The 27,112-nt window shown below is 37.8% G+C and overlaps 1 protein-coding gene across 5 annotated transcripts in view; it reads left to right on the forward strand.

Annotated features, from left to right (window-relative positions):
- Positions 1–27,112, forward strand: part of RBL1 (RB transcriptional corepressor like 1) — a gene marked incomplete at its 3' end in the record, with an annotated part of 74,787 nt that overhangs the window by 13,986 nt on the left and 33,689 nt on the right. For 2 of the 5 annotated variants that reach the window (XM_081256066.1, XM_081256064.1), the window contains exons 7-15: positions 4,062–4,111; positions 4,732–4,918; positions 5,749–5,915; positions 11,024–11,136; positions 11,325–11,428; positions 16,580–16,717; positions 18,485–18,664; positions 21,086–21,218; positions 25,190–25,456. In XM_081256066.1, coding sequence (XP_081112192.1) covers positions 4,062–4,111; positions 4,732–4,918; positions 5,749–5,915; positions 11,024–11,136; positions 11,325–11,428; positions 16,580–16,717; positions 18,485–18,664; positions 21,086–21,218; positions 25,190–25,456 — 1,339 coding nt within the window. Of the gene's footprint in view, positions 1–4,061; positions 4,112–4,731; positions 4,919–5,748; positions 5,916–11,023; positions 11,137–11,324; positions 11,429–16,579; positions 16,718–18,484; positions 18,674–21,085; positions 21,219–25,189; positions 25,457–27,112 lie in introns of those variants that run through there. The other 3 variants (XM_081256067.1, XM_081256065.1, XM_081256068.1) reach the window with 2 other exon arrangements.

Below are 27,112 nucleotides of genomic sequence, written 5' to 3' on the forward strand. Positions count from 1 at the left end.
TAAATGCACTGTCAGAGGCAACTATAGGAGGTTCTGATAGAGAATTATAAAGAACAGAACATAAGAGTACGCCTGATAAAGAATTATGAAAAGCAGGAGGTCAGAGTAAGCTAGTTTACTGCCACAATTTGAATAACTGCTGACTGTTTATTAAAAGTAGGATGATGTATCAATATAACAACTGTAGCTTTAATTCAATATGAGTAGAGCAGAAAATCCCTTACAGTTGTGGGCTACCTACATGCATTCTGGATTTTTTTTCTCAGTAATTTACCTTGCTATTTCTGTATGTTTGAGTTGGCTTTTTCCTTTGGGTCTCAATTTATTTCCCCAACGCTGAGCCATTTAATCCAGCTACGACTTGAGTTTTCTCTTTGGTTGGGAAAAAAAAAACGAATATGGATAAGGTCATTATTATAGTTCCCTTCTTTGCAAATACTGTTATGAGATTTTCCTCTGAGCATAAAGTCTTCCCTAACTGGTTTCTTCTCTTACACATACTTTTTTTTTTTTTTTTTTTTTGCGGTACGTGGGCCTCTCACTGTTGTGGCCTCTCCCGTTGCAGAGCACAGGCTCTGGACGCACAGGCTCAGCAGCCATGGCTCATGGGCCCAGCCACTCTGTGGCATGTGGGATCTTCCCGGACCGGGGCACGAACCTGTGTCCCCTGCATCAGCAGGCAGACTCTCAACCACTGGGCCACCAGGGAAGCCCTGTAAAGCTTTTGATTTCTCCATCAAATCTGAATGAGATCTTTGCTGGGTAGAGTAATCTTGGTTGTAGGTACTTCCCTTTCATCACTTTAAGTATGTCATGCCACTCCCTTCTGGCTTGTAGAGTTTCTGGTGAGAAATCAACCATTAAACTTATGGGAGTTCCCTTGTATGTTATTTGTCGTTTTTCCCTTGTTGCTTTCAATAATTTTTCTTTGTCTTTAATTTTTGCCAATTTGATTATTATGTGTCTTGGCATGTTTCTCCTTGGGTTTGTCCTGTAAGGGACTCTCTGCGCTTCCTGGACTTGGGTGGCTATTTCCTTTCCCATGTTAGGGAAGTTTTCGACTATAATCTCTTCAAATATTTTCTCGGGTCCTTTCTCTCTCTCTTCTTCTAGGACCCTTATAATGCGAATGTTGTTGCGTTTAATGTTGTCCCAGAGGTCTCGTAGGCTGTCTTCATTTCTTTTCATTCTTTTTCCTTTATTCTGTTCCGCAGCAGTGAATTCCACCATTCTGTCTTCCAGGTCACTTATCCGTTCTTCTGCCTCAGTTATTCTGCTATTGATTCCTTCTAGTGTAGTTTTCATTTCAGTTATTGTATTGTTCATCTCTGTTTGTTTGTTCTTTAATTCTTCTAGGTCTTTGCTAAACATTTGCATCTTCTCGATCTTTGCCTCCATTCTTTTTCTGAGGTCCTGGATCATCTTCACTATCATTATTCTGAATTCTTTTTCTGGAAGGTTGCCTATCTCCATTTCATTTAGTTGTTTTTCTGGAGTTTTATCTTGTTCCTTCATCTGGTACATAGCCCTCTGCCTTTTCATCTTGTCTGTCTTTCTGTGAATGTGGTTTTTGTTCCACAGGCCGCAGGATGGTAGTTCTTCTTGCTTCTGCTGTCTGCCCTCTGGTAGATGAGGCTATATACAAGGCTTGTGCAAGTTTCCTGATGGGAGGGACTGGTGGTGGGTAGAACTGGCTGTTGCTGTGTTGGGCAGAGCTCAGTAAAACTTTAATCTGCTTGTCTGCTGATGGGTGGGGCTGGGTTCCCTCCCTGTTGGTTGTTTGGCCTGAGGCAACCCAACACTGGAGCCTCCCTGGCCTCTTTGGTGTAGCTAATGGCGGACTCTGGGAGGGCTCATGCCAAGGAGTACTTCCCAGAACTTCTGCCAGTGTCCTTGTCCTCACGGTGAGACACAGCCACCCCCCGCCTCTCCAGGAGACCCTCTAACACTAGCAGGTAGGTCTGGTTCAGTCTCCTATGGGGTCACTGCTCCTTCCCCTGGGTCCCGATGCGCACACTACTTTGTGTGTGCCCTCCAAGAGTGGAGTCTCTGTTTCCCCCAGTCCTGTCAAAGTCCTGCAGTCGAATCCCGCTAGCCTTCAAAGTCTGATTCTCTAGGAATTCCTCCTCCCGTTGCCGGACCCCCAGGTTGGGAAGCCTGACGTTGCGCTCAAAACCTTCACTCCAGTGGGTGGACTTCTGTGGTATAAATGTTCTCCAGTTTGTGAGTCACCCACCCAGCAGTTATGGGATTTGATTTTATTGTGATTGTGCCCCTCGTACCATCTCACTGTGGTTTCTCCTTTGTCTTTGGATGTGGGGTATCTTTTTTGGTGAGTTCCAGTGTCTTCCTGTTGATGATTGTTCAGCAGTTAGTTGTGATTCCGCTGCTCTCGCAGGAGGAAGTGGGAGCACATCCTTCTACTCTGCCATCTTGAACCAATCTCCAGCATTGGGTCTCAGTTGCAGCATGAGGGATCCTCCACTGTGGCGCGCGGCTTCTCTCCAGTTGTGGTGCACGCGCTCCAGAGTGCATGGGCTCTGTAATTGTGGCCCGTGTGCTTGGTAGTTGTGGCACACAGGCTTAGTTGCCCCACGGCATGTGGGATCTTAGTTCCCCGACCAGGGATCGAATCCCCTGCATTGGAAGGAGGATTCTTAACCACTGGACTACCAGGGAAGTCCCTCTTGGACATCATTTTGTATTTAGTCTCATCTTTCAGCAAACAAACAAGTATTTATTTATGTGTATATATACACAGTATATATTTTTGTGTGTATGTGTATGTCTATGTAAAATATCTCTTTGCAAAACTTTAATCTCCAGCAAAATAAACTTTTAAAGGAACTCAAGGATTATGTTTATTGTGCTTTGCAGAAGCAAGGCACTAGTGGCCTCTAGCTATGATGACCATTCATCTTGGTTTGCCTGAATTATCTGGGTTTTGGCTGTTGTCTTGGCATAATTATTATAGTGTCTTCTTTCACTCCAGAAGTATCCTGGTTTGGACAGTGGTTCTCCTGCCCATGGGCCAGATGCTTTATTTGGCCTGTTTAGGGTGTTTTAATTTTTTATTTCATTTTTCTTTTGTTCAATTTTTAACTTACACATAAAGATCTTTTATATGAAAATTTTTTTTAAATCAGAAGCTATGGCAATACTGGTTTGCAATTTCTACATGGTAACTGTTGTCAAGCTAAATGATGGCCACCTCTTTTAGGATGGGAAGTGTGCTTTCTGCCGTCTTCATTTATGTATGTTGATCCCTGACCCCTGAAATCATTTGAGTTTGCAACCCTGTTATGTAGTAATCTAAGTATAGTGTGGATACACAGAAAATATTGATAACAGTGTAGTTTTCCTCTGTCACCAATAACAGTACCTATATTCCTTTCAAATCTTTTGCTTGCCTGACATATATTATCATTCAGTAACTGTTAGTTTCCATTTTCCATAGACCAGTGTTTAAAATTGGACAGCTTTCATGAGAATTACTTGAGGAATTTGTTAAAACTGCTGCCTTGGGCTTCCCTGGTGGCGCAGTGGTTGAGAGTCCGCCTGCCGATGCAGGGGACACGGGTTCGTGCCCCGGTCCGGGAGGATCTCACATGCCGCGGAGCAGCTGGGCCCGTGAGCCATGGCCGCTGAGCCTGCGCGTCCAGAGCCTGTGCTCCACAACGGGAGAGGCCACAACAGTGAGAGGCGCGCGTACCTCAAAACAAAAAACAAAACTGCTGCCTTAGTTGAGACCTTGAGGTCTGTCAGTCTGCATTTTTAACAAGTTACCCTACATGATTGTTATGTCACTAAAATTTGGAAACCACTGCTATAGACTACAAAGTATTTTCAAAACTTGACTTTAAATGTTTTTTAATATTTTATTTGCATACTAAATAGGATTTAAAGGTCTGAAAGAAATACTTAGTAATTCTATTTTGTGTGTGTGTGTGTGTGTTATTTATAATAACTACCAATGTGAAAATTTAGATAAATGTAGTATTTTTGTGTGTATGTTAATATGCTTACTTACATGAAGTCACAAAATGGCTTTTTTCCCCCAGATTTTAAAGGGAGAATGCCTTCTGGACCTTTCTAGTTTTACTGATAATAGGTAAGTGTTTAGCACTGATGGTATCTGGCATATCATAAGCTGTCAATATGATTTGTTGCAGTTTGTTAAGTGAAATGTTGTATGAAGGTAACTGCTCCAAATTCAAGTTCCTTCTGCTTTGGTGGCATTGATTGGGTGTTATCACTAAGCCTTGCTGTCTTTAAGTACATTTATCTTAAGATCCCATTGGCTCTTAAAACAGCTGCTCTCCTGAGAAACTCATAAACAGACCCAATGACTTCTGTATTTGAGTTTACATTCTTTGTAAACTAATATTGGCAAATTAATCAAATATTGGCAAATTCAGAATGTGCTTGTATTCAAGGCCACACACAATTGTTTCCTCAATGATCAGGTCTTAATTAGGTTCACCTAGTTTCCAGATTAAGTGTATGTTCTTTTCACTCACCTTTCAAATTAATTTATTGCCATGTATGTGAATGTGAAGAATGTCAGTGATCGGATAGAAACCTCTGATATTGTTTGAAGGGCAAAGTTAATAAAAACTAGAAAATCATGAGCTTTTCTAGTCTGTGGAGTCAAAATCTATCTTCAAGTCAAGATAAATCCATTGTATAACTTAGTTTTATTCTAGCAGCTTAAAATAATTCTCTTTTCAGCAAAGCAGTGAACAAGGAGTATGAAGAATATGTTTTAACTGTTGGTGACTTTGATGAGAGGATCTTTTTGGGAGCAGATGCAGAAGAGGAAATTGGAACTCCTCGAAAGTTCACTGGTGATGCCCCATTAGGGAAACTGACAGCACAGACTAATGTGGAGTGTAACCTTCAACAACACTTTGAAAAAGTAATTAACCTAGCCTGGCCTCAGTCTTGAATGATCTTTTTCTGTGTGTGTGTGATTCTACTAACAGCAGAAGCATCTTTCAAGTTAAATCTTGAGTTTCTTCTACTAATCCATATTTTCCATGAAAGCCTTAAAGGTAGCTTTCAAAACTATGGCATTTAGTATTTTTACCTCATTTCTTGCAATTTTTCATATTTGGATATTCTCCCAGAATGCCTGGGTTTTCAGTAGAGTATGTGTCTTTGGATATGAAGAAGGATTTATGCTTTCTTCCTATTTTTTCTTTGCATCAGTTTAGCCACTCTTCTCTTGCTTTAAAATTTAGTTTGCTTTCCTACCCATGGCGAACTATGTGCTCTTCCCAAACTTCAGCCATATAACTCTGGATTTGATTGTTAATAGCCAAGACTTAATTCTGTATTTATGTGTTAGGTGGGTTGGAGGATGAGGTCTGATGGAAAATTCACTGGTCCAGAAGATAGAAACCTAAGTTTTAGTCCCAGCTCTGCCATTACCTTTGTCAGCTTAAACAAGTTTTATAACTTCTCTGTGCCTATTTCCTCATACGTAAAATGAAAATGTGCCTGTTATATTTCAAATGAATGTTATGAAGATAAAATGAGATTATGGATAGAAAGCACTTTGAGAAAGTGTTATTCAAAGGTAGGATGTTATTAGCGTAATATTGCTAAAAATTTGGTGGGTAACCAGAAGAGGGGGAAAAAGTAACCTACTAAACATGAATAGAGAAGATGGCATATGTACTGAATTAAACACATAATGGGGAAGAAGGTAGCTTTTTAATCTCACATAATTTTCTTTTCTGACAGAAAACATCATTTGCACCTTCTACACCACTGACAGGACGACGATATTTAAGAGAAAAAGAAGCAGTCATTACTCCTGTTGCTTCAGCCACCCAAAGTGTGAGCCGGTTACAGAGTATTGTGGCTGGACTGAAAAATGCACCAAGTGAACAACTTATAAACATTTTTGAGTGAGTACAATACTAGTATTTTTCCAAATGTCTCTTTTAAATTAGATTCTGTATTCCATTCTGTTTTCAGTATTTCCGAATTCTGGAGATAGTGGATATACATCTGGCAGGTTTTGCTGTACCATTTCCATCACAAAGTATGTTGACCTAAAATCAGATAGAAGTACCTATTAAAAATTATATATAAATTTTATTTCATATTATTATAGACTTTCAAGGTTAAATGCATCTTAAAGGTTATTTAGCTCCAACATTCCATTCTGGTAACACCCCTAATTTATGCATTACTGTTTTTCTTTTTACATTGTTTTTAAATGGGTTCAATATAAATGTCCGTCGAATGGGAGACTGGTTACATATTGATGGTACAGCTGTAAAATGGAATTTTATGCAATTGTCTAAGAAAAAGAAGCATATTTCATAGTAAAGATGATAAAGTGAGGCCAGATTAGAGAACCTTATTTCCTAATACCTAATGAAATAACAGAATAGTAAAAATCAGCAGACTATCTATCAGCAGAAACCAAATGAGGAGAGGGATATGATTTCATGCTATAATTTTCCAAAGTGGTGGTCAGGAAAGGAAATGGATGCTCTGGTATGTCCATCCCCAAGAAGCGTTACTGGGGGAAAAGGGTGTGTTGATGGAATCTTTTTATTTATTTATTTATTTATTATTTTTGGCTGCGTTGGGTCTTTGTTGCTGCGCGTGGGCTTTCTCTAATTGTGGCAAGCGGGGGCTACTCTTCATTGCGGTGCATGGACTTCTCATTGCAGTGGCTTCTTTTGTTGCAGAGTGTGGGCTCTAGGTGTGCGGGCTTCAGTAGTTGTGGCACACGGGCTCAGTAGTTGTGATGCACAGGCTTAGTTGCTCCGCGGCATGTGGGATCTTCCCAGACCGGGGCTCGAACCCACGTCCCCTGCATTGGCAGGCAGATTCTTAACCACTGCGCCACCAGGGAAGTCCTATTGATAGGATCTTGAAAATACTCATTAATACCCCAGATGTGGAGAGAAACAAATGGAGTGAGTACGCAGATGAGTAAAAAGTCATAGAAACCTCCCCAAGTGAAAGCCCCTGTATACCACCAAGATAGCAGAAATATGAAAAATTCTCAGGGCCTGCCATTTCCCAAGGTTCCTAGCTTATTTGGGGAGAGATCTTCATAGAACTAGAAGATATCCCTGACCTAGGTATAGTGAACACTGGAATGGGGACATTTAACTAAATCTCAGAAGAGAAAACAAAGCCCTGGTCCTCTAACAAAAGCTGAACATAGCACCTCTGTGTCCTCCCCCTAGTCCCCAAACCTCAGTCTATAGAAAAGTGGACAGAAGAATCCCCAGCCTCAACCACAGCTCAGAAGGTAAGCAGATTGCAGGTAAAGTAGGAAGACTCATAAAGATCTACCCTCATAGCATTTGAATAAATAGATCTGAACTGAACTATCCATTTAGCATGAATAAGTTAAAAAGAAATGGCAAAGCATCTTGCAGACATTTTAAAGCACAAGAGAAGGAAGGAAGGAAGAAAACATAGAATGCAAAAGACAAAGAACCTAGAAACAAATAAATGGAAAGACATTCCATGTTTATGGATTGGAAGATTTAATATTGTTAAAATGTCCATATTACCCAAAGCAATCTACAGATTCGGTACAGTCCCTATCAAATTCCCAATGGCATTTTTACAGAAATAGAAAAAAAAAATCTAAAATTCATAAGGAATTTTGAAGGACTTTTTTTTTTTTTTTTTTTTTGGCGGTTCGCAGGCCTCTCACTGTTGTGGCCTCCCCCATAGCGTAGCACAGGCTCTGGACGCGCAGGCTCAGTGACCATGGCAAACGGGCCTAGCCGCTCCGTGGCATGTGGGATCTTCCCGGACCAGGGCACGAACCCGTGTCCCCTGCATCGGCAGGTGGACTCTCTACCACTGCGCCACCAGGGAAGCCCTTGAAGGACTTTTAATAGCCAAAATAATCTTGAGAAAGAAGTAAAAAGCTGGAGGCCTCACATTTCTGATTTCAAAACACATTCCAAAGCTACAGTAAGCAAAACAGTATGGTATTGGCATAAAGACAGACATGTAGACTAGACATGGAATAGACTAGAGTCCCAAAATAAACCTTCACGTATATCATTAAATGATCTTTGACAAGGGTGCCAAGACTACACTATGGGGAAAGTCAGATATCCACAGGCAAAAGCATGAATATGGACTCTTATCTTACACCATATACAAAAGATACTTTAGATACCTGTTATAGGTGGAATCATGCAGTATTTGTTTGTGTTTGGCTTAATTCACTTAGTATCATATCTTCAAGGTTCATCCATGCTGTAGCATATGGCAGGATTTCCTTCTTTTTAAGCCTGAATAATTTTCCATTGTATATATATACATACCACACTTCGTTTATCCATTCATTCATCAGTGGACATATAGGTTGCTTCCACATCTTGGCTGTTGTGAGTAATGCTGCAGTGAACTTGAGTATGCAGATATCTCTTTGAGATATACACATGCAAAAGAATGAAGATGGACTTTTATCTTACACCATGTACAAAAGTTAACTCAAAATTTGTTAAAAACCTAAACATGAGACCTGAAACTGTACAACTAGAAGAAAACATAGGTGAAAAGCTTTATGACACTGTAATGGGCAGTAATTTCTTGCATGTGACATCAAAAGTATAGATAACAAAAGCAAAAATAGAAAAATGGGACTATATCCCACTTAAATACTTCTGTACAGAATTGAAAATAATCAGTAGGATGAAAAGGCAACCTACTAGAATAGAAGAAAGTAATTGCAAACCATGTATCAGATAAGGGGTTAATAGCCAGAGTATATAAAGAACTCCTACAACTCAAACAACAAAAAACAAAACAAAACAAAAAAACAACAAACACCTGATTTGAAAAAGGGGCAAAAGACTTAAATAGACATTTCTCCAAAGAAGACATACAAATAACCAACAAGAATGTGAAAAAATTGTCAACATTACTAGTCATCAGGTAAATGCAAATTAAAACCAAAATGAGATATCACCCGTTAGAATGGCCACTATCAAAAAAACAGAAAATAACAAATGTGTTGGTGAGTATCAGAATTGGCACTCCATCAGTGGGATTATAAATGGTGTAGCTGATATGGGAAACAGTATGGAGATTTCTCAAATAATTAAAAATAGAATTTTTATGACCTAGCAATCCCACTTCTGGGTATATATCCCAAAGAGTTGAAAACAGGATCTCAAAAAGATAGCTGCATACCCAAGTTTATTGCAGCATTACCCTTAAGAGCCAAGATATAGAACCAACCTAAATGTCCACTGATGAATGAATGAATAAAGAAAATGTGGTATGTACAACAGAATATTACTTAGCCTTAAAAAGAAGGAAACCTTGTCATATGCTACAGTATGGATGAATCTTGAAGACATTATACGGAGTGAAGTAAGCCAATCACAAAAAGACAAATACTGCATGATTCCACTTATATGAGGTATCTAAAGTAATAAGACTGATAGAAACAGAAAGTAGCATGGTGGTTGCCAGGGCGTGGGGGAGGGGAGAAACAGGGAGTTGTTGTTTGATGGGTATAGAGTTTCATTTATGCAAGATGAGAAAGTTCTAGAGATCACTATACAATAACATGCACATAGCTGACAGTAATGTACACTTAAAAATTAAGAGGGTAAATTTGTTATGTGTTTTTACTACATAATAAAATTTTAAAAAGACAACCTAGTTGGAAGAAAATATAACTCAAGAGGCACAGCTTTGCATTAGAAGAACTTGATAAGAACATAAAATGTTTTTGCCATGTATGCTACATGGCACATGATGCTGCACATGATGCTGGTCTTTTTGAACATGAGACTGGGAATTCTGAACCCTGCACTAGTTATTTGGCTTTGGTAAAATCACATTGTTTCTCACAGTCTTGGATTTGTTTGTCATTTCTGAATTAAGACCTGTATTCTGTGTTTTACTGATAGAAAGGTTACAGAGTTAATAATATAAAAGTAACAGGATTAATTGCTTCTTGCCAAATGTCTTTTTTTTTTAAAATTTTGGCTGCATTCGGTCTTCATTGCTGCAAGCGGGGGCTACTCTTCGTCATGGTATGCGGGCTTCTCATTGTGGTGGCTTCTCTTTTTGCAGAGCATGGACTCTAGGCGCACGGTCTTCAGTAGTTGCAGCACTTGGGCTCAGTAGTTGCGGCACGTGCACCCTAGAGTGCTAGTGCTTCAGTATTTGTGGTGCGTGGGCTCAGTAGTTGCAGTGCACAGGCTCTAGGGCGCTCGCGCTTCAGTAGTTGTGGCTTGCGGGCTCTAGAGCGCAAGCTCAGTAGTCGTGGCACACGGGCTTAGTTGCTCTGCAGCATGTGGGATCTTCCCAGACCAGGGATTGAACCCGTGTCCCTTGCATTGGCAGGCAGATTCTTAACCACTGTGCCACCAGGGAAGTCCATCTTCCTTTTTTTTTTTTCATCTTCCTTTTTAATGCTTCATTTTTTTTATTTGTTATTCTTTTGGCTTTGATAAGAACTAAATGCAGTTTATTGTTCCAGCACAATATATACATAAATGCTGCCTATCATTTTCTTAAATCAGATGAAGAAATATTTCTTAAATCAGGTTTATTGAAGTATAATTTATATACAAGAGTTATCTTTTTTACTGTACAGTTGTATGAGATTTGACAAATGTATACAGTTGTATAACCATCACCACCACGATCAAGACATAGAACAGTCCCCCCAAATTTATGCCCCTTTGTAGTCAATCCCTATGCCATCCCCAGCCTCTGGAAACCACTGATATGTTTTCTGTCCTTAGAATTTTGCCTTTTTAGAATTTCATATAAATAGAAGCATAATAGAACATTGACTCCCCTACTGTTGAAATTCCAAAATAATATGCCAAATGATTATATTTAAAGGCTGTAGACTGGTTTGAAATATGCTGTGTTTACATATCTAGGTTTACACCTGGGAATAGGACTTCGGTCACTAAAAACTAGACTAATTCTTGAATGAAGAAATGTTGGTACTCTGGAATTTTTTTTCTGTTAATTAGGTTCCTTTTGTATTTTTTAGGTCTTGTATGCGTAATCCTATGGAAAACATTATGAAAACAGTGAAAGTAATAGGAGAGACTTTCTGCCAACACTATACCCAATCAACAGATGAACAGCCAGGGTCTCACATAGGTAAGAAGACAAAACTGAAATTGATAAAGCATTGAAAGTAGATAGATTGTTCCAAGAAAAATAGAAACTCAAGTTTTTTCTTTCCCTGCAATTTTTAATATATCTGATTAAAGCTTATATAAGTTTTGTTCTTTAGTTCTTAACAGCTACATTTATTTAGCACGTTTTCCCTTTGTTTCCTCCCATAGATTTTGCTGTAAACAGACTAAAGCTTGCAGAAATTTTGTATTATAAAATATTAGAGACTGTAATGGTTCAGGAGACACGAAGACTTCATGGAATGGACATGTCAGTAAGTAAATTCACTCTCCCAGCCACTGGCAAGGTCTACAGAACCTAAGCCTGGAAGCAATGTGTTGAGAGCCTCTGTAGTTCATTGTGGGGCTCAGCAGTTAATGGCAAACTTACCCATGATGACATATTAATTGGCCTTAGTTGTCTTTGGCACACCCAGTGCTAGCCATCTCTAGGCAGAAATGTGAAATATGTAAAATTTTTCTTTGTTGCACCATCATTATCCTTTCCCTTTGGTCGGTTTTTTGTCCTTCATTCCTAGCTAGCTAATAATGAAATCCCCCAACTATTAAACCAACTGATAATTAAGATATCTAGGCATACCGCTCAGGGAGTTTTGAGGAATAAAATGTTGATGGCTTTTTTTTTTTTTTTTGCTTCATTTTCTTTGGACATTTGATCAAGTCTGATCACTCTCTCCAATAGCTATGTAAAGGAATTTTTCTAAGAAGTCAAACTTATCATATGATCTTTGTTTCCTCCTCCTCCTCTCTCTTGTCACTCTTGGAGCCTTCTGACCTTCAATTCCAGTAAGAACAAGTTGATGTTTGGAGGTGCTGCTTAACTAGTGTAATAAAATTTCTCTGTGTTTGCACCCTGGAAGTTTTCTTCTGTGTTGGTTCCCCATTTTTCCTGGATTCCACGTCTTTCTTTTTCATGATTTACTAACACTTGATAGAGCATATGCTCCCATAGCTTCTGGAGAAAGAAGTAAACTTTCAACTTTTTATTTTGAAATAATTATAGATTCACAGAAGGTTGCAGAAGTAGTACAGAGGGATCCCATGTATCCATTTGCCCCCAGTGGTTACATTTTACATAGTATATCAAAACCAGGAAATTGACATTAGAACAATGTATGTGTCTTGCTCTTTACCCTTATATCACATGTGTAGATTGGGTAACCACCAACAAAATCAAGATACAGAACTGTTCTTTCGCCACAAAGATCTCCCTCATACTACCCCTTTTTAAGTGACACTCAGTCTCTTTAGCCACTAATTTGTTTTCCATATCTAAACTTTTATAATACACTCTTATGAGTTCTTTTTGTTTATATTTGTTGAGGTTTATTTTATGACCCAGGGTACGGTTTTTCTTGGTAAATGTTCTGGGCACTTGAAAAGAATGTGCGCTGTTGTTTGGGTGGAGTGTTCTGTAAATGTCAGTTCTATCTTGTTGGTTAATGGTGTTGAATTCTTCTGTATCCTTGCTAATTTTTGGTTTACTTCTATCACTTATTGAGAGGAGAGGAAGGTATTGAAGTCTCCAAATAAAATTGTGGATTTGTCTCTTTCTCCTTTCAGTTCTATCAGATTTTTTTTTAATTCATATAGTTTGAAGCTCTGCTGTTTGATGCATAGACATTGAGGATTACTATGTCTTCTTGGTTAATTAATCATTTTATCATGACAGAAGATCCCTCTCTGAGTCTGGTAATTGTCTTTGCTCTGAAGTCATCTGGCTGATGTTTATACAGGCATACCTAGTTTTATTGTGCTTCACTTTTTTGTGCTTCACAAATAGTGACTTTTTAATAAATTAAAGATTTGCAGCAACCCTGCATCAAGTCTATTGGTGTCATATTTCTAACAGCATTTTCTCACTTCATTTCTCTGTGTCACATTTTGCTAATTGTAGCAATATTGCAAACTTTTTCACTACTATTGTATTTGTTATAATGATCTGTGATTAGTGATCTTTACTATTGCAAAAAGATTACGACCCACTGAAGCCTCAGGTGATGGTCAGCATTTTTTTAGTAATAAAATACTTTTTAATTAAGTTATTTTTTAGACATAATGCTATTACACACTTAATAGATTATAATATAGTGTAAGCATAACTTTTATATGCATTGGGAAACCAATAAAATTTGTGTGACTCACTTTATTGCGATATTTGCTCTATTGCATATTCACTTTATTGCAGTGGTCTGGAACCTGGTATGCCTGTATATCTTTTTCCATTCTTTCTTTTTTAATTAATTAATTTATTTATTTTTGGCTATGTTGGATCTTCATTTCTGTGCGAGGGCTTTCTCCAATTGTGGCAAGCGGGGGCCACTCTTCATTGCGGTGCGCGGGCCTCTCACTATCTCAGCCTCTCTTGTTGCGGAGCACAGGCTTCAGATGCGCAGGCTCAGTAGTTGTGGTTCACGGGCCTAGTTGCTCCACGGCATATGGGATCTTCCCAGACCAGGGCTCGAACCCGTGTCCCCTGCATTAGCAGGCAGATTCTCAACCACTGTGCCACCAGGGAAGCCCTCTTTTTCCATTCTTTTACTTTCAATCTACCTGTAACACCCTTTGAAATTAGTTTCTTGTAGGCAGCATATAGTTGTCATTTTTTTTTAATCTACTGTGTCAGGCTTTTTGTTTTAATAGGTAAATTTAATTTACCTATTAAATTTAATTATTGATTTGTTAGGGCATAAGTCTGCCATTTTATATTTTGTTTTCTGTTTTCTTTTTCCTACCTTCCTGTGGGTCACTTTGAACATTTTTAGACTGTGTATCTTTGTATAGATTTTTTCTTTACTGGTTGCTCTAGGTATTACATTATACATACATAATTTCACAATCCAGTGGTATAGACATTTTATCAGCTCAAGTAAAGCGTGGAAACCTTACCTTGCCTTGCCTTAAGTGTCTTTTTTAAAACTGCGTGAATGTCTTTATTTTATTTTATTTTTTATTTTTTTAATTTTTTGGCCACACCACGCGACATGTGGGATCTTAGTTCCCTGACCAGGGATCAAACCCACACCTCCTGCATTGGAAGCATGGAGTCTTAACCACTGGACTGCCAGGGAAGTCCAGAATGTCTTTATTTTAGACACACTTGATTAATAGTTGTCTGTGTATAATTTTATGATTTTAAAGGCATTGCTCCATTATCTTCTAGATTCCAGTATTGCTAATTAGAAATCCAGTGGCATTCTAATTCTTTGTATTGGTATGTGACCTGTTTTTACTTTCTGGAGTCTTAGTTATCATTCTTTTATCACTAATGTTCTGAAATTTATAATAGAGTGCCTTAATCGTGGGTCTTTCCATTCATGTGTTGGGCATTCCTACAGAGTTGCTCTTTTAGTCCAGAAATTTATGTCCTGCAGTTCTGGGTCATTTTATTGCATTATTTCTTAGATAATGTATTGCCCACAATTTTATCTTTCTGGAGCTTTTATGATTCAGATAAAGGACCTTCTGGATTAATCCTCTTATTTTCTATTTCTTTGTCTTTTTGTTCTACTTCTAAGGATATTTACTCAATTTTTCACCATCCAATTCTAAAGAATTTTTTATTTTAGCTGTATTTTCATTTCTAAGACTTATTCTTTGAGGTTAATTTAGATTTCTTTGAGGTTTTCTTTTGATGCCTGTGTTGTCTCTGTTTCCTCTGAGTTTCTTTTCCATTTGTTTTGATCTTTGTTTTTCAGTTGGAGGCTTTCCTCAAATGTTGGATTATTCCTCAAATGTTGGATTACACCTTTGTCTTTCAGTTGGAGGCTTTCCTCAAATGTCTACTTTTTGAATGATCACTAAAAATGAGACATTAATAAACCCTTATGTTGGGCTTCCCTGGTGGCGCAGTGGTTGAGAGTCCGCCTGCCGATGCAGGGGATACAGGTTCGTGCCCCGGTCTGGGAAGATCCCACATGCTGCGGAGCGGCTGGGCCCGTGAGCCGTGGCCACTGAGCCTGCGCATCTGGAGCTGTGCTCTGCAACGGCAGAGACCACAACAGTGAGAGGCCTGCGTACCGCAAAAACAACAACAACAACAAAAAAAAACCCCTTATGTTGACAAAACAGTTTGGCTCAAAGCTCTGTGTGCAAGAGTGAGAATAAAAGTCCAGTAGCCTCAAGTGATCATGTAGTATAGGGACCCTCAACTGTTGGTGTCTTTAGGACTTCTCTGGAATATTTCAGTTTCTTTAGAAAAGTATCTTCCTGGCTGTTGGTGTTACAGAGCAGAGCAAGGAAAGGAAACTTGGTCTCACAATTCAGTCTGCAGACTTTCACCTAAAACCACGGTCTCTTCTATACCTGGTGTTCTCAAGCTCTGATTCTCTCTAGTTCAGTTTCTGTAGAGAATAATTCTCTAGATCCTTGTTGGGATAGACTAGAGACCTATCATCTGACTCCTTAGAGTGGATGTTGGGTGGGGACCTGAGGACTTCTGACTACCATAAACTTAAAAATCACCCATCCATGTCAGCACTGCCTAACCTGGACTTTCCATTCTGCCTGTGCCTTCAGTTTCTGTGTTTTTCCCAAGTCGAGTGGAGCAGATTCATTTGTTTTAAGTGTCTCTCTTCAGGCCCTTATGTTTGACCATCCTACTTTCTGCTGAGTAATTTGTCATCCTTTCATCCAGTTTCAGTTTTCATATATGGTTTGCAGTTACAGTTAACTCCTTGTTCTATCCAAGATATTTTCTATTGCTTATTCTCTTTGTTGATTTGGAATGGTATTTGAAAGAAGGATGGCAACAAACACCATTTATAGAACTGAAAACTTATGTTAAATTTTAAAATCAGTGGTGAAATAGGACTTTATCTTTTTTTTTTTTTTTTTTGCCACGCCATGTGGCATCGGGAGCTTAGTTCCCTGACCAGGGATCGAATCCATGCCCCCTGCAGTGGAAGCATGGAGTCTTAACCACTGGACTGCTAGGGAAGTCCCAAGACTTTATCTTAGTAAAATATTTCTTTCTCTGAACTTTAAAAAATCTTAGCTGTGATATACTACACCTTTGATTTTAGTGTTTTGATTAATAAACACTGCCTTCATGTTGACATAAAACTCATTTAAATAAAGGAGCCCAATTCTTGAGCTTTTCTCTTGGCAGGAATATTATTTTATTATTTACTCCAGTTTCAAAGTAGATTGTTGTTTATACCTCATTTGAATTTAACATCTGTCACTGAGCAAGATTATATCTTATAAGAAAACTATCAGTTTAAGAACTCAGATTTTTATCTCTGGTAATCTAGTATAATATAATGTGCACTTATATAAGTTATGGTTTATAACTTACGTAAGATATAAGTTATTTTTTCTTGTTTCTATAGTCTTCTTTATATAATGGCAGAGGCTAAAATTGCTGAGAAATTTATTAAACTGTGGTCTTTCTCTTCCCCAAGGTTCTTTTAGAGCAGGATATATTTCATCATTCCTTGATGGCCTGTTGTTTGGAGATCGTGCTCTTTGCCTATAGCTCACCTCGTACTTTTCCCTGGATTATTCAAGTTCTTAATCTGCGACCATTTTATTTTTATAAGGTGAGATGAGAGCAAAGTTCTGTTATGGTGTGCCTCAGGTAAACATTCTGTTTGTCTTAATGCTGAAGAAGTGAGCTGTAGTGATGTCTGGAAAATATTTCCAGAGGTATTGTGAAAGCATTCTTTTTAGGGTGGAATCAAGGACAAAAGGGAGAGGAAGAGAGGGGATCAGTAAATTAAGCCAATCTCATAGCTTCAGTTTTTCCATCACTGACTTGGAAATGTGGCCAGGAACTAAGTCATTAAGTTTGAATTTCCATATTATGAATGAAAATCATAATCCTGTTAAATAGATGTATGATGAAGAACAAGAACTCTTTCAGGAGAAAGAAAAGGTCTAAAATTAATTGTGGTCATGGTCTAGCTAATGAGGCTCTAATAACAGATGGTGCTCCTTCCCCAAATTTGAGCTAATTCATTGTGGATGAATCTTACTTACTTACCCTTTTTTACCTGCTAGAACCTTTTTCTTACAGAACACAGAGGTCACAGCTGCAGTAACATTTAATGTTACCTGATGTCTGAATTTAAGACTGATGCTATTATTATACTGGTTGGCATAATTTAGTTAATATTTTGTCATCTGTGTTACTTGCAAATTATTGATTATAGAAAAGTTAGTTTGATGAGTTAAATTTTTATACCTAAAGTTACAGAAATGCAGATCACTGAAAACCCTATCCATTTTAATTGTTGACTGAGTGGAATTTAAATTCTTTTTAGTTCTGTAAGGAAAATTGCTTCTCTATATTTACTTTAATGTTTATGTATGTGTTTCAGATTTTCCCTTAGGAAATATATGTAGTTTTATCTGAGGAAAAAGTTTAGTTTTTGCCCTCACCTAATAACAATTCTTTTTTTAAAAAATCATTTATTTATTTATTTATTTTTTGGCTGTGTTGGTTCTTCCTTGCTGCGTGTGGGCTTTTCTCTAGTTGCAGCGAGCAGGGGCTACTCTTTGTTGTGGTGCGCGGGCTTCTCATTGCGGTGGCTTCTCCTGTTGCTGTGCACGGGCTCTAGGCACGCGAGCTTAAGTACTTGTGGCTCGCAGGCTCTAGAGCGCAGGCTCAGTAGTTGTGGCGCACAGGCTTAGTTATTCCACGGCATGTCGGATCTTCCTGGACCAGGGCTCGAACCCGTGTCCTCTGCATTGGCAGGCGGATTCTTAGCCACTGCGCCACCAGGGAAACCCAATGACGTTGTTTTTTAACCACATAAATAATACATACTCCTTGAAGAAAAACAGAAAATACACACAAATGTAGATATTAAAGTCATACATTATAATCCTAATTACAAATAATAATCACTATTAATATTTTTATATATATGCTTACAGACTTTGCTCTAGATATTTAATCTTATTAAAATGGAACTATAGTGTATATAAGCAAAGTTCCTTTTAAATATGTTATTCATTCTTTCTTTTGAGCTGTTGGGAGGAATAGTCTGAGAAGGGGCAGTGAATTCAAAATAGCACTGGACTGGGAACCCAAGACCTGACTTCTACCACTATTGGGCTGTTGACCACTTTCACCTATCATTGCCTCTGTTTTCCATGTATAAAATAAAACATGAAAACCAGAAATGTATGTGAAAGTATTTTGAAAATCTTAAAAACTTCTTTATAAATTAAAAATATATTAATAAGCCATAGAACTATGGTTCAAAGATATTCTTGGTTCTGTGTCATTAATAACAGCAGAGCTAGCCATACATGTAAGCCTAGTCTAGAACTGACTACTTGAGACCACATTACTTTCTCAGTTTTCTCTTCTCCAGGTTATTGAGGTGGTGATCCGCTCAGAGGAGGGACTCTCCAGGGACATGGTGAAACACCTGAACAGCATTGAAGAACAGATTTTGGAGAGTTTAGCATGGAGTCATGATTCTGCGCTGTGGGAGGCTCTCCAGGCTTCTGCAAACAGAGTTCCTACCTGTGAAGAAGTGAGTTAGGGCAAGGCTAATAATCCCATCATTTTATGAAAGCAGCTTTATTGAGACGTGATTCCCATACAATACAATTCACCCATAAGTATACAATTCAGTGGTTTTTAGTATATTCATAGGTATGTGCAGTCATCACGACAGTCACTTTTGGAGCACACCACCTCAACAAGAAACTTTACGTATCACTTCCCTAACCTCTGTCTTCTTGACCTAGCCCCTAAGCAACCAAGTAATCTACTTTCCATCTCTATTGATTTCCCTGTTCTGGACATTTCATGTAAATGGAATCATACAATATGTGGTCCTTTTAAACTGACTTTTTTTTTTTAAACATCTTTATTGGAGTATAATTGCTTTACAATGGTGTGTTAGTTTCTGCTTTATAACAAAGTGAATCAGCTATACATATATCCCCATATCTCCCCCCTCTTGTGTCTCCCTCCCACCCTCCCTATCCCACCCCTCTAGGTGGTGGTCACAGAGCACCGAGCTGATCTCCCTGTGCTATGTGGCTGCTTCCCACTAGCTATCTATTTTACATTTGGTAGTGTATATATGTCCATGCCACTCTCTCACTTTGTCCCAGCTTACCCTTCCCCCTCCCCGTGTCCTCTAGTCCATTCTGTACATTTGCGTCTTTATTCCTGTCCTGCCCCTAGGTTCTTCAGAACCTTTTTTTTTTTTTTTTTAGATTCCATATATACGTGTTAGCATATTGTATTTTGTTTTTCTCTCTGACTTAATTCACTCTGTATGACAGACTCTAGGTCCATCCACCTCACTACAAATAACTCAATTTCGTTTCTTTTTATGGCTGAGTATAACTGACTTCTTTTATTAGCATAATGATTTTAGGTTCATCCATGTTGTTGTATGTATCAGCACTTCATTCCTTTTTACAGCTTACTAGTATCCCATTGTATGGATATACCAGTTTGTTTATTCATTTATCAATGGATAAACTTGTGTTGTTTCCACCTTTTGACTATTATGAATAATGCTGCTATGAACATTCATGAACAAGTTTTTGTGTGGACATATGTTTTCATTTTTCTTGAGTATATGACTAGCAGTGGAATTGCTAGGCCATGTAGTAACTCTCTTTAAGCTTTTGAGGAACCGTCAGACTGTTTTCCAAAGTTGCTGCACCATTTAACGTTCCCACCATCAGTGTATAAAGATTCTAATATCTCCACATCCTCTCCAGTGCTTATTATCTGTCTTCTTGATTCTAGTCATCCTAGTAGGCATGAAGTATTATCTCACTGTGGTTTTTTTTTTTTTTTTTTTTGCATTTCCCTGATGCCTAGTGATGTTCAACATCATTTCACGTGCTTATTGGCCATCATCTTTGGAGAAATATCTACTCAGATCCTTTGCCCATTTTTTATTTGGGTTGTCTTTTTATTTTTGAGTTATAGGGTTCTTTCTATATTTTAGATACACTCCCTTATCCGATATATGATTGGTAAAACTTTTCTCCCATTCCATGGGTTGTCTTTTTACTTTCCTGATGATGACCTTTGAAACACAAAAGTTTAAAATTTTGATGATATCCAGTTTATCTATTCTTTTGTTGCTTGTGCTTTCAGTATCAGATCTAAAAAACCATTAATCCCATCATTTTTAATTTTTTTAAATATCCATATAAAGAATTAAACACTTCTAATTAGTAGTATTTACAATAAAAAGATCAAAAGCTTCTGCCTAATGCACACAAATTGCACATTTAACAGTTTAGTATCATGAGAAATTGAGTTTTTTCCCTTCACCTCTGTGTTATTCTTTTTAAACTCCTGTCTATACATCCTTCTTTGCTTTTCTGTGTCTCCTTATACTTCATTAATCTTCTTGAGTTTTTCCCTAATCTCAAACAACTGAAAGAACTATTTAAGACTAGGAAGAACTGAAAAGATGATTTCTTAAAGCCTCTCTTCCATGCTTCTTTGGTCTTTTGCAGCAGACTGTGATTAATTGGGCAATCTTCAGTATTCATCAGAATTTCCATTATGGAATCCATTGGGAAGTGGAAAAAAAAGCTATGAACTTAAAAGAGAAGGATTTGGGTTGAAGCCCTTGCTCTAATATTTAGTAGTAGTGTGTCCTTGGGCAGATTTCACATTTTTGAGCCTCAGTTTTCTCATCCATAAGTGAAGAATAGTAGTGCCAACCTCATAGGTTTACTTCTAGTGGTCAGTAAACTTTACTAGATATATTATAAGATTAAGTGAGATGAACTCTTTACATATCTTTAACAATGTTAACTACTGAGCACTTTATGCAAGTTGGTATATTTTGTGAAGGACAGGGAAATAAAACAGTAAAAAAGTTAAGAAGACTTTCTTTCTCATTTTTTCTGTTATGTTTTGATCAGTGGGTTTATCTGTGTGTAAAGCAGAGGGTTTTTGTTTTCTACAGGTTATTTTCCCAAATAATTTTGAAACAGGAAATGGGGGAAATGTACAGGGACATCTTCCCATGATGCCAATGTCTCCTCTAATGCATCCAAGGGTCAAAGAAGTTCGGACTGACAGTGGGAGTCTTCGAAAGGGTAGGTTCAACATTGGTAAAACAATGAAAAAATAACAAAGATCTTTTTTTAGAGAAAATTTCAAGTCTTGCCTAACATATTATTAAGAAATACAATTTTTTTATCAGGATTTGAAAGGGGATTAATGTTTATGCCAACACCCCATGTGGCTCATTATATACTTTTTTATATTAAAGTAATAAGATTTCCACTCTGATTTTGAATCTAATCTATTTTTTTAATTGCAATGTCTATTATTGTGGAAATAGTATTTTGGCTTTTTCATAAATATATACAATTTTTCCTCAGTGCTAATGGAAAACTATTTAAGCTAAATACCTACTTTTCCAAATGTGATAAAAGTTATATTCTGTATCTCTTAAGTCTTTAAAGAAAAATAAACGTTTAAAGCAGAACAAAGAACTCTTTGGGATACTTAAATTCATCCAATAAATTACTTATCTATACTCTCTCAAAATAGTTCATTTGAGCCTTACTAATAGGAAGATTTTAGTGCATTATTCTTTATTTTCTCTTGTGATGTAGCAAACTAATGTGTGCATCTTCTGGATTATTTAACTCTTGGATTTTTAAAAATCACTTAAAATCTTCTGATGACAATATCCCTGAATAAACCTCAGATGTACAAGTAGCTCAAGACCCACTTTTGGACTATAATTGTGTGCGTGTGTCTTGCTTTACATGTAGTATAAGGTCATAAAAAGGTGCACACTGTGCATGCAAAACAATCTTCATTAAGCAAGGGGAATAATTAGGATTGTTTTATGACCTTTAAAAATCTTGTCAAACCTAAAAACTCTCTTACTGTCAATTATTAATATTTAAACAAATTTAAAAATAGTAAAAATATTTACTTAGTACACTACAATTTAAAACATTGGTAACACTGAGAATGAGAGTGTTTTGTTTTTTAAAAAGTCATAAAGAATAGTTTAAATGGTGCTCGCTACTTTCTTCTCATATAACTTACAATACTGAGTGAGCTTCTTTCCTGTGCCTTGGTGAAGTGTCATGTTCCTTTTTAAGTTTGGACCAGCTCTTAACATTTTATCCTTTGTGCTTTCAGTGTTGTGACATATTTCTGAGAGATCCTTTAAAGTGAAGTTTTTTGCCATCATAACTTCCTGTTGGATGTCTTCATCCTATTTATCTTAACAACTTTTCACATTTATATCAATAAGTCTCATCTTCACACAGTTCTTCTGGCTGTATATCTAATCTCTTGAATAGCAGCAGTGTCAGCATTCCTAGGGTCAGCTATTTCTTCTGTAACTTCATTAACAATTTTAATTTCACTTTCAGCATTATCACTTTTCATTTCTTTGTTGGACTTTCACTTTTTTGGAGGAGCCATTCCCTCTTTCATTTGTCTATTTTCATTTGTCTATTTTGTAAAATGCGGGTTTCTCACTGGGAAATAAGGAGACAACATAACCATATGCTTTGCTGCCTGCATGAATTGAACCAGCAGATTTGCCCTGAACAATCACCAACAGACTTTGAAAGAAGTAACAGGATTGGTCACTGATCATGATGCACATCTATTTTTCACACAATGATTTATGTAAATCCTCATGGGAAAAGTTTGTAGTTTATGCAGTTACTCACAGTTAATATACCATGACAACTGAAATCTGAACCTTTTTGTTAAGGCTGTCGTTAATTTATGCTATGGTAACTGAAAGTCATGCATACTTAAACCGTACAAAGCATGAACTCTGTGCGTATGCGTGTGTGTGTATCTGACTATAACGTGTATGTGTATATAATATATATTATATATATAATATATGTTATGTGTGTGTGTGTGTGTGTGTGTGTGTGTGTGTGTGTGTGTTTGCAGCCTAGCTAGAGATCTCAGAACTAAGATCATGAAGAAATGGCCACTAAAATGTAATTCTGTCCTGGTGGTGGAATTTTGAGTGTTACCTTTTTCATTACAGTTTTTTGGTATCATTTGAGGTTTTTTTTTTCACGGTACGCGGGCCTCTCACTGTTGTGGCCTCTCCCGTTGCGGAGCACAGGCTCCGGACGCGCAGGCTCAACGGCCATGGTTCACGGGCCCAGCCACTCCACAGCATGTGGGATCTTCCCGGACTGGGGCATGAACCCATGTCCCCTGCATCGGCAGGCGGACTCTCAACCACTGCGCCACCAGGGAAGCCCTCGTTTGAGTTTTTTCAGTGAGCTTTTAAAAGTTGAGATATAATTCACATCCCATAAAATTCACCCTTTTAAAATATACAATTCAGTATATTCACAAGACTATACAACTATCACCATTATCTAATTCCAGAATATTTTTATCACCCCCCCAAAAAAAACCTGTATCCAATAGTAATTGCTCTCTATTTCCTCCTCTACCAAGACCCTGGAACTACTAATCTGTTCTTTGTCTCTATGGATCTTCCTGTTCTGGACATTTCATATAAATGGAATTATATAATATGTGACCATTGTGATTGGCTTCTTTTACTTACCTTGTTTTCAAGGTATATATATGTTGTCGCATGTGTCAGCACTTCATTACGCTGAATAATTTTTCATTGTATGGATATACTGTATGTTGTTCGTTCATTCATTTGTTAATGGACATTTGGATTATTTCCACTTGTTGGCTTTTATGAATAACGCTGCTGTGAACATTCAGGTGATATATTATTTTTATAATTAGAAGAAAAAGGTATTTTCTTATAGGGGTTCAGGCAAGAGAATCAAATAATGGAAAAGCCTTAGAAAACAATAATATTGAGCCTTGACTCTGGGAGAAAAAAGACAATTTATTAACTTATATATTTGTTAAATTTTTATTGTCTACTGCAGCTTTTCCAGTACTGTGCTAGGCAGAGAATCATTTCAAGGGGATTGTAGCTAACTTCATGACTATAACATGAGTTTTCCCTTGAAATGTCAGCTCTGAACATTCCAAGTCAGATTCAAGGGCTGCATTGGTTTTCTTAGATATAAGGTATCCAGGTAGACTTCTGTTAAAGGGTAATGGGAGCTACAATAGAACTTTCCACTTTTTTATTAAGACTGGAAGTCAGAGCTGCTTTTATAACCTCCAGAATTGTGGAGAGATTTTTATTAAACCGTGACTATTCCCCACTTACCTCAGTAATACAGAGAGCTGTCAAATTATTGCCAGAGGTAATTTTTATACCTTATAAACATGTTTTGAAAATAGATGACATGGCTATCTAATTATCTAGTAATTGTAAAAATAATTAGTGAAATGTTTTTACTTTAAAAACATGTTATATACCTGTAAAGAAACAGTGGGTTGAGGGAAGTAGGGGGAAAATGGTGGGAAAAGATGTAGGATTGGCTAGGAGAGGCTTTGCACCTAGTGGAGATGGAAAGGAGAGCAGTTTCTGCAGAAGGATAGCACTGGAAAAGAGGTTTAATCCCTACCTTACTTTCTTTTTGATCAACACACTAATGCCTCAGATTAAGGCAAGTTAAGCAGAGTCATAACACTTCTACTCATCTTTATCTTCTAGTGGACTTATAAAAGATGGTTCTGCCTCTACTAAATCAGAAAGCCACAGCTACTGCCTTAAACTGTTTGAAGTGTGGGCATGTGGCGAAGGCAAAATTGTGAACCAAATCACTGATTTTTCCTTCTAATCAGGAGTTATTTACTAGATAAGATTGGGAGACAGAAGCTAGTTGGACTACTTTTGAAATTTAGCAGTCACCACATTCTACCTCTCATCTTCTACTTTACCCTTAATATTTTGCTTCTTTAATATAGGCAGAGGTTCAAGAAACCAGGAAGGTGAGCTTTCATAATTTTATTTTAAGATTTACTTCATTCTTCTCTCTCCCACTAGACTCGCTTATTCCATGAGGACAGAGGCCATGTTATTAGCATAGTAACTCAATCTCTATTTGTTGAATGAGTGAGTAAACCTGACTTATTATTTTGGAATACATGTCAAACTGTTATAAATTTTTCTCTTTATTAGATACGCAACCATTGTCTCCAATTTCTGTCCATGAACGCTACAGTTCTCCTACCGCTGGGAGTGCTAAGAGAAGACTTTTTGGGGAAGACCCCCCAAAGGAAATGCTTATGGACAGGATCATAACAGAAGGAACAAAATTGAAAATTGCTCCTTCTTCAAGCATTACTGCTGAAAATATATCAATTTCACCTGGGCAAAGTCTTCTAACAATGGCCACAGCCATAGTAACAGGGACAACAGGACATAAAGTTACAATCCCATTGCATGGTAACATTTTGATGCATTTATTTTATATTTTTTCTGAGGTGGATGAAAATTGAAGAAATGTCTTATTGGATTGATCACATGGTCTTATTATTCCAGTATTTTTGCTTGAACCTATATACTTTTTTTTCTCTTTGGCTGCGTTTGGTCTTCGTTGCTATGCACGGGCTTTCTCTAGTTATGGGGATCAGGGGCTACTATTCATTGCAGTGCACGGGCTTCTCATTGTGGTGGCTTCTTCTGTTGCGGAACACGGGCTCTAGGCGTACGGGCTTCAGTAGTTGCGGCGCGAGGGCTCAGTAGTTGCGGCTCGAGCGCACATGGGCTTCAGTTGTTGTGGCGCATGGGCTCAGTATTTGTGGCTTGTGGGCTCTAGAGTGCAGCTCAGTAGTTGTGGCACACAGGCTTAGTTGCTCCGTGGCATGTGGGATCTTCCCAGACCAGGGATCGAACCTGTGTCTTCTGCATTGACAGGCGGATTCTTAACCACTTCGCCACCAGGGAGGTCCCTGAACCCATACTTTTTTTTCTCTAAGAGCAATTTTAGGTTCATGGCAAAATTGAGCCTTCCTTGTCATCAACATCCTGCACCAGAGAGACACATGTGTTACAATTGATGAACTTTCATGGACACATCATTATCACCCTAAGTCCATAGTTTGCATTAGGTTTCACTCTTTGGTGTTGTACATTCTATGAATTTTGACAAATGTCTAATGACACATATCTACCATTATACTGTTATACAGAATAGTTTCACTGCCCTAAAGATCCTCTGTGCTCCACCCTTTTGTTTTGAACCTATAGAGGCATTCCTATTATTATTGCACTGTGCTTTGTTGCACTTTACAGATACTATTTTTTTTTTTTTTACAAATTGAAGGTTTCTGGCAACCCTGTGTTATCACATGATGATTAGCATTTTTTAGCAACAAAGTATTTTGTATTTTGTATTTTTTTTTATTTATTTATTTTTTGGCGGTATGCGGGCCTCTCACTGCTGTGGCCTCTACCGTTGCGGAGCACAGGCTCCGGACGCGCAGGCTCAGCGGCCATGGCTCACGGGCCCAGCCGCTCCGCGGCATGTGGGATCCTCCCAGACCGGGGCACGAACCCGCGTCCCCTGCATCGGCAGGCGGACTCTCAACCACTGCGCCACCAGGGAAGCCCCAAAGTATTTTTTAATTGAGGTGTGTACATTATTTTTTAGACATAATGCTATTGCACACTTAATAGACTGTAATATAGCATAAACATAATTTTTATGTGCACTAGGAAACCAAATAATTCATTGACTCACTTTATTATGATACTCAATTTATTGTAGTGGTCTGGAACCAAACTCGCAATATCTCTGAGGTATGCCTGCACTGTTTTTTGAATTTTCACATTTTATAAATTTACAACCCTCTTTGTTAGGACTTATTTTATTTTCTTATCTGAGTTTTACAAATAAGTGCATTGAGGAAGAATTTTGTTTATTGATTAAAAACATCTCCTTTAGAGCTCAGAAGAAAACAATTTTATTGTTTCAGAGCAGAAATAGAAAATAAGAGTATCATAACCTAGAATTACTATTTTTGTGGCTTCTAACATATTCCTATGCATGATAGATAGATAAATAGATAGATAGATAGGTAGGTAGATAGATAGATAGAT

Source organism: Mesoplodon bidens, assembly GCF_964165515.1.
Source record: "Mesoplodon bidens genome assembly, chromosome: 15".
Classification (NCBI taxonomy): Eukaryota; Metazoa; Chordata; class Mammalia; order Artiodactyla; family Ziphiidae; genus Mesoplodon; species Mesoplodon bidens.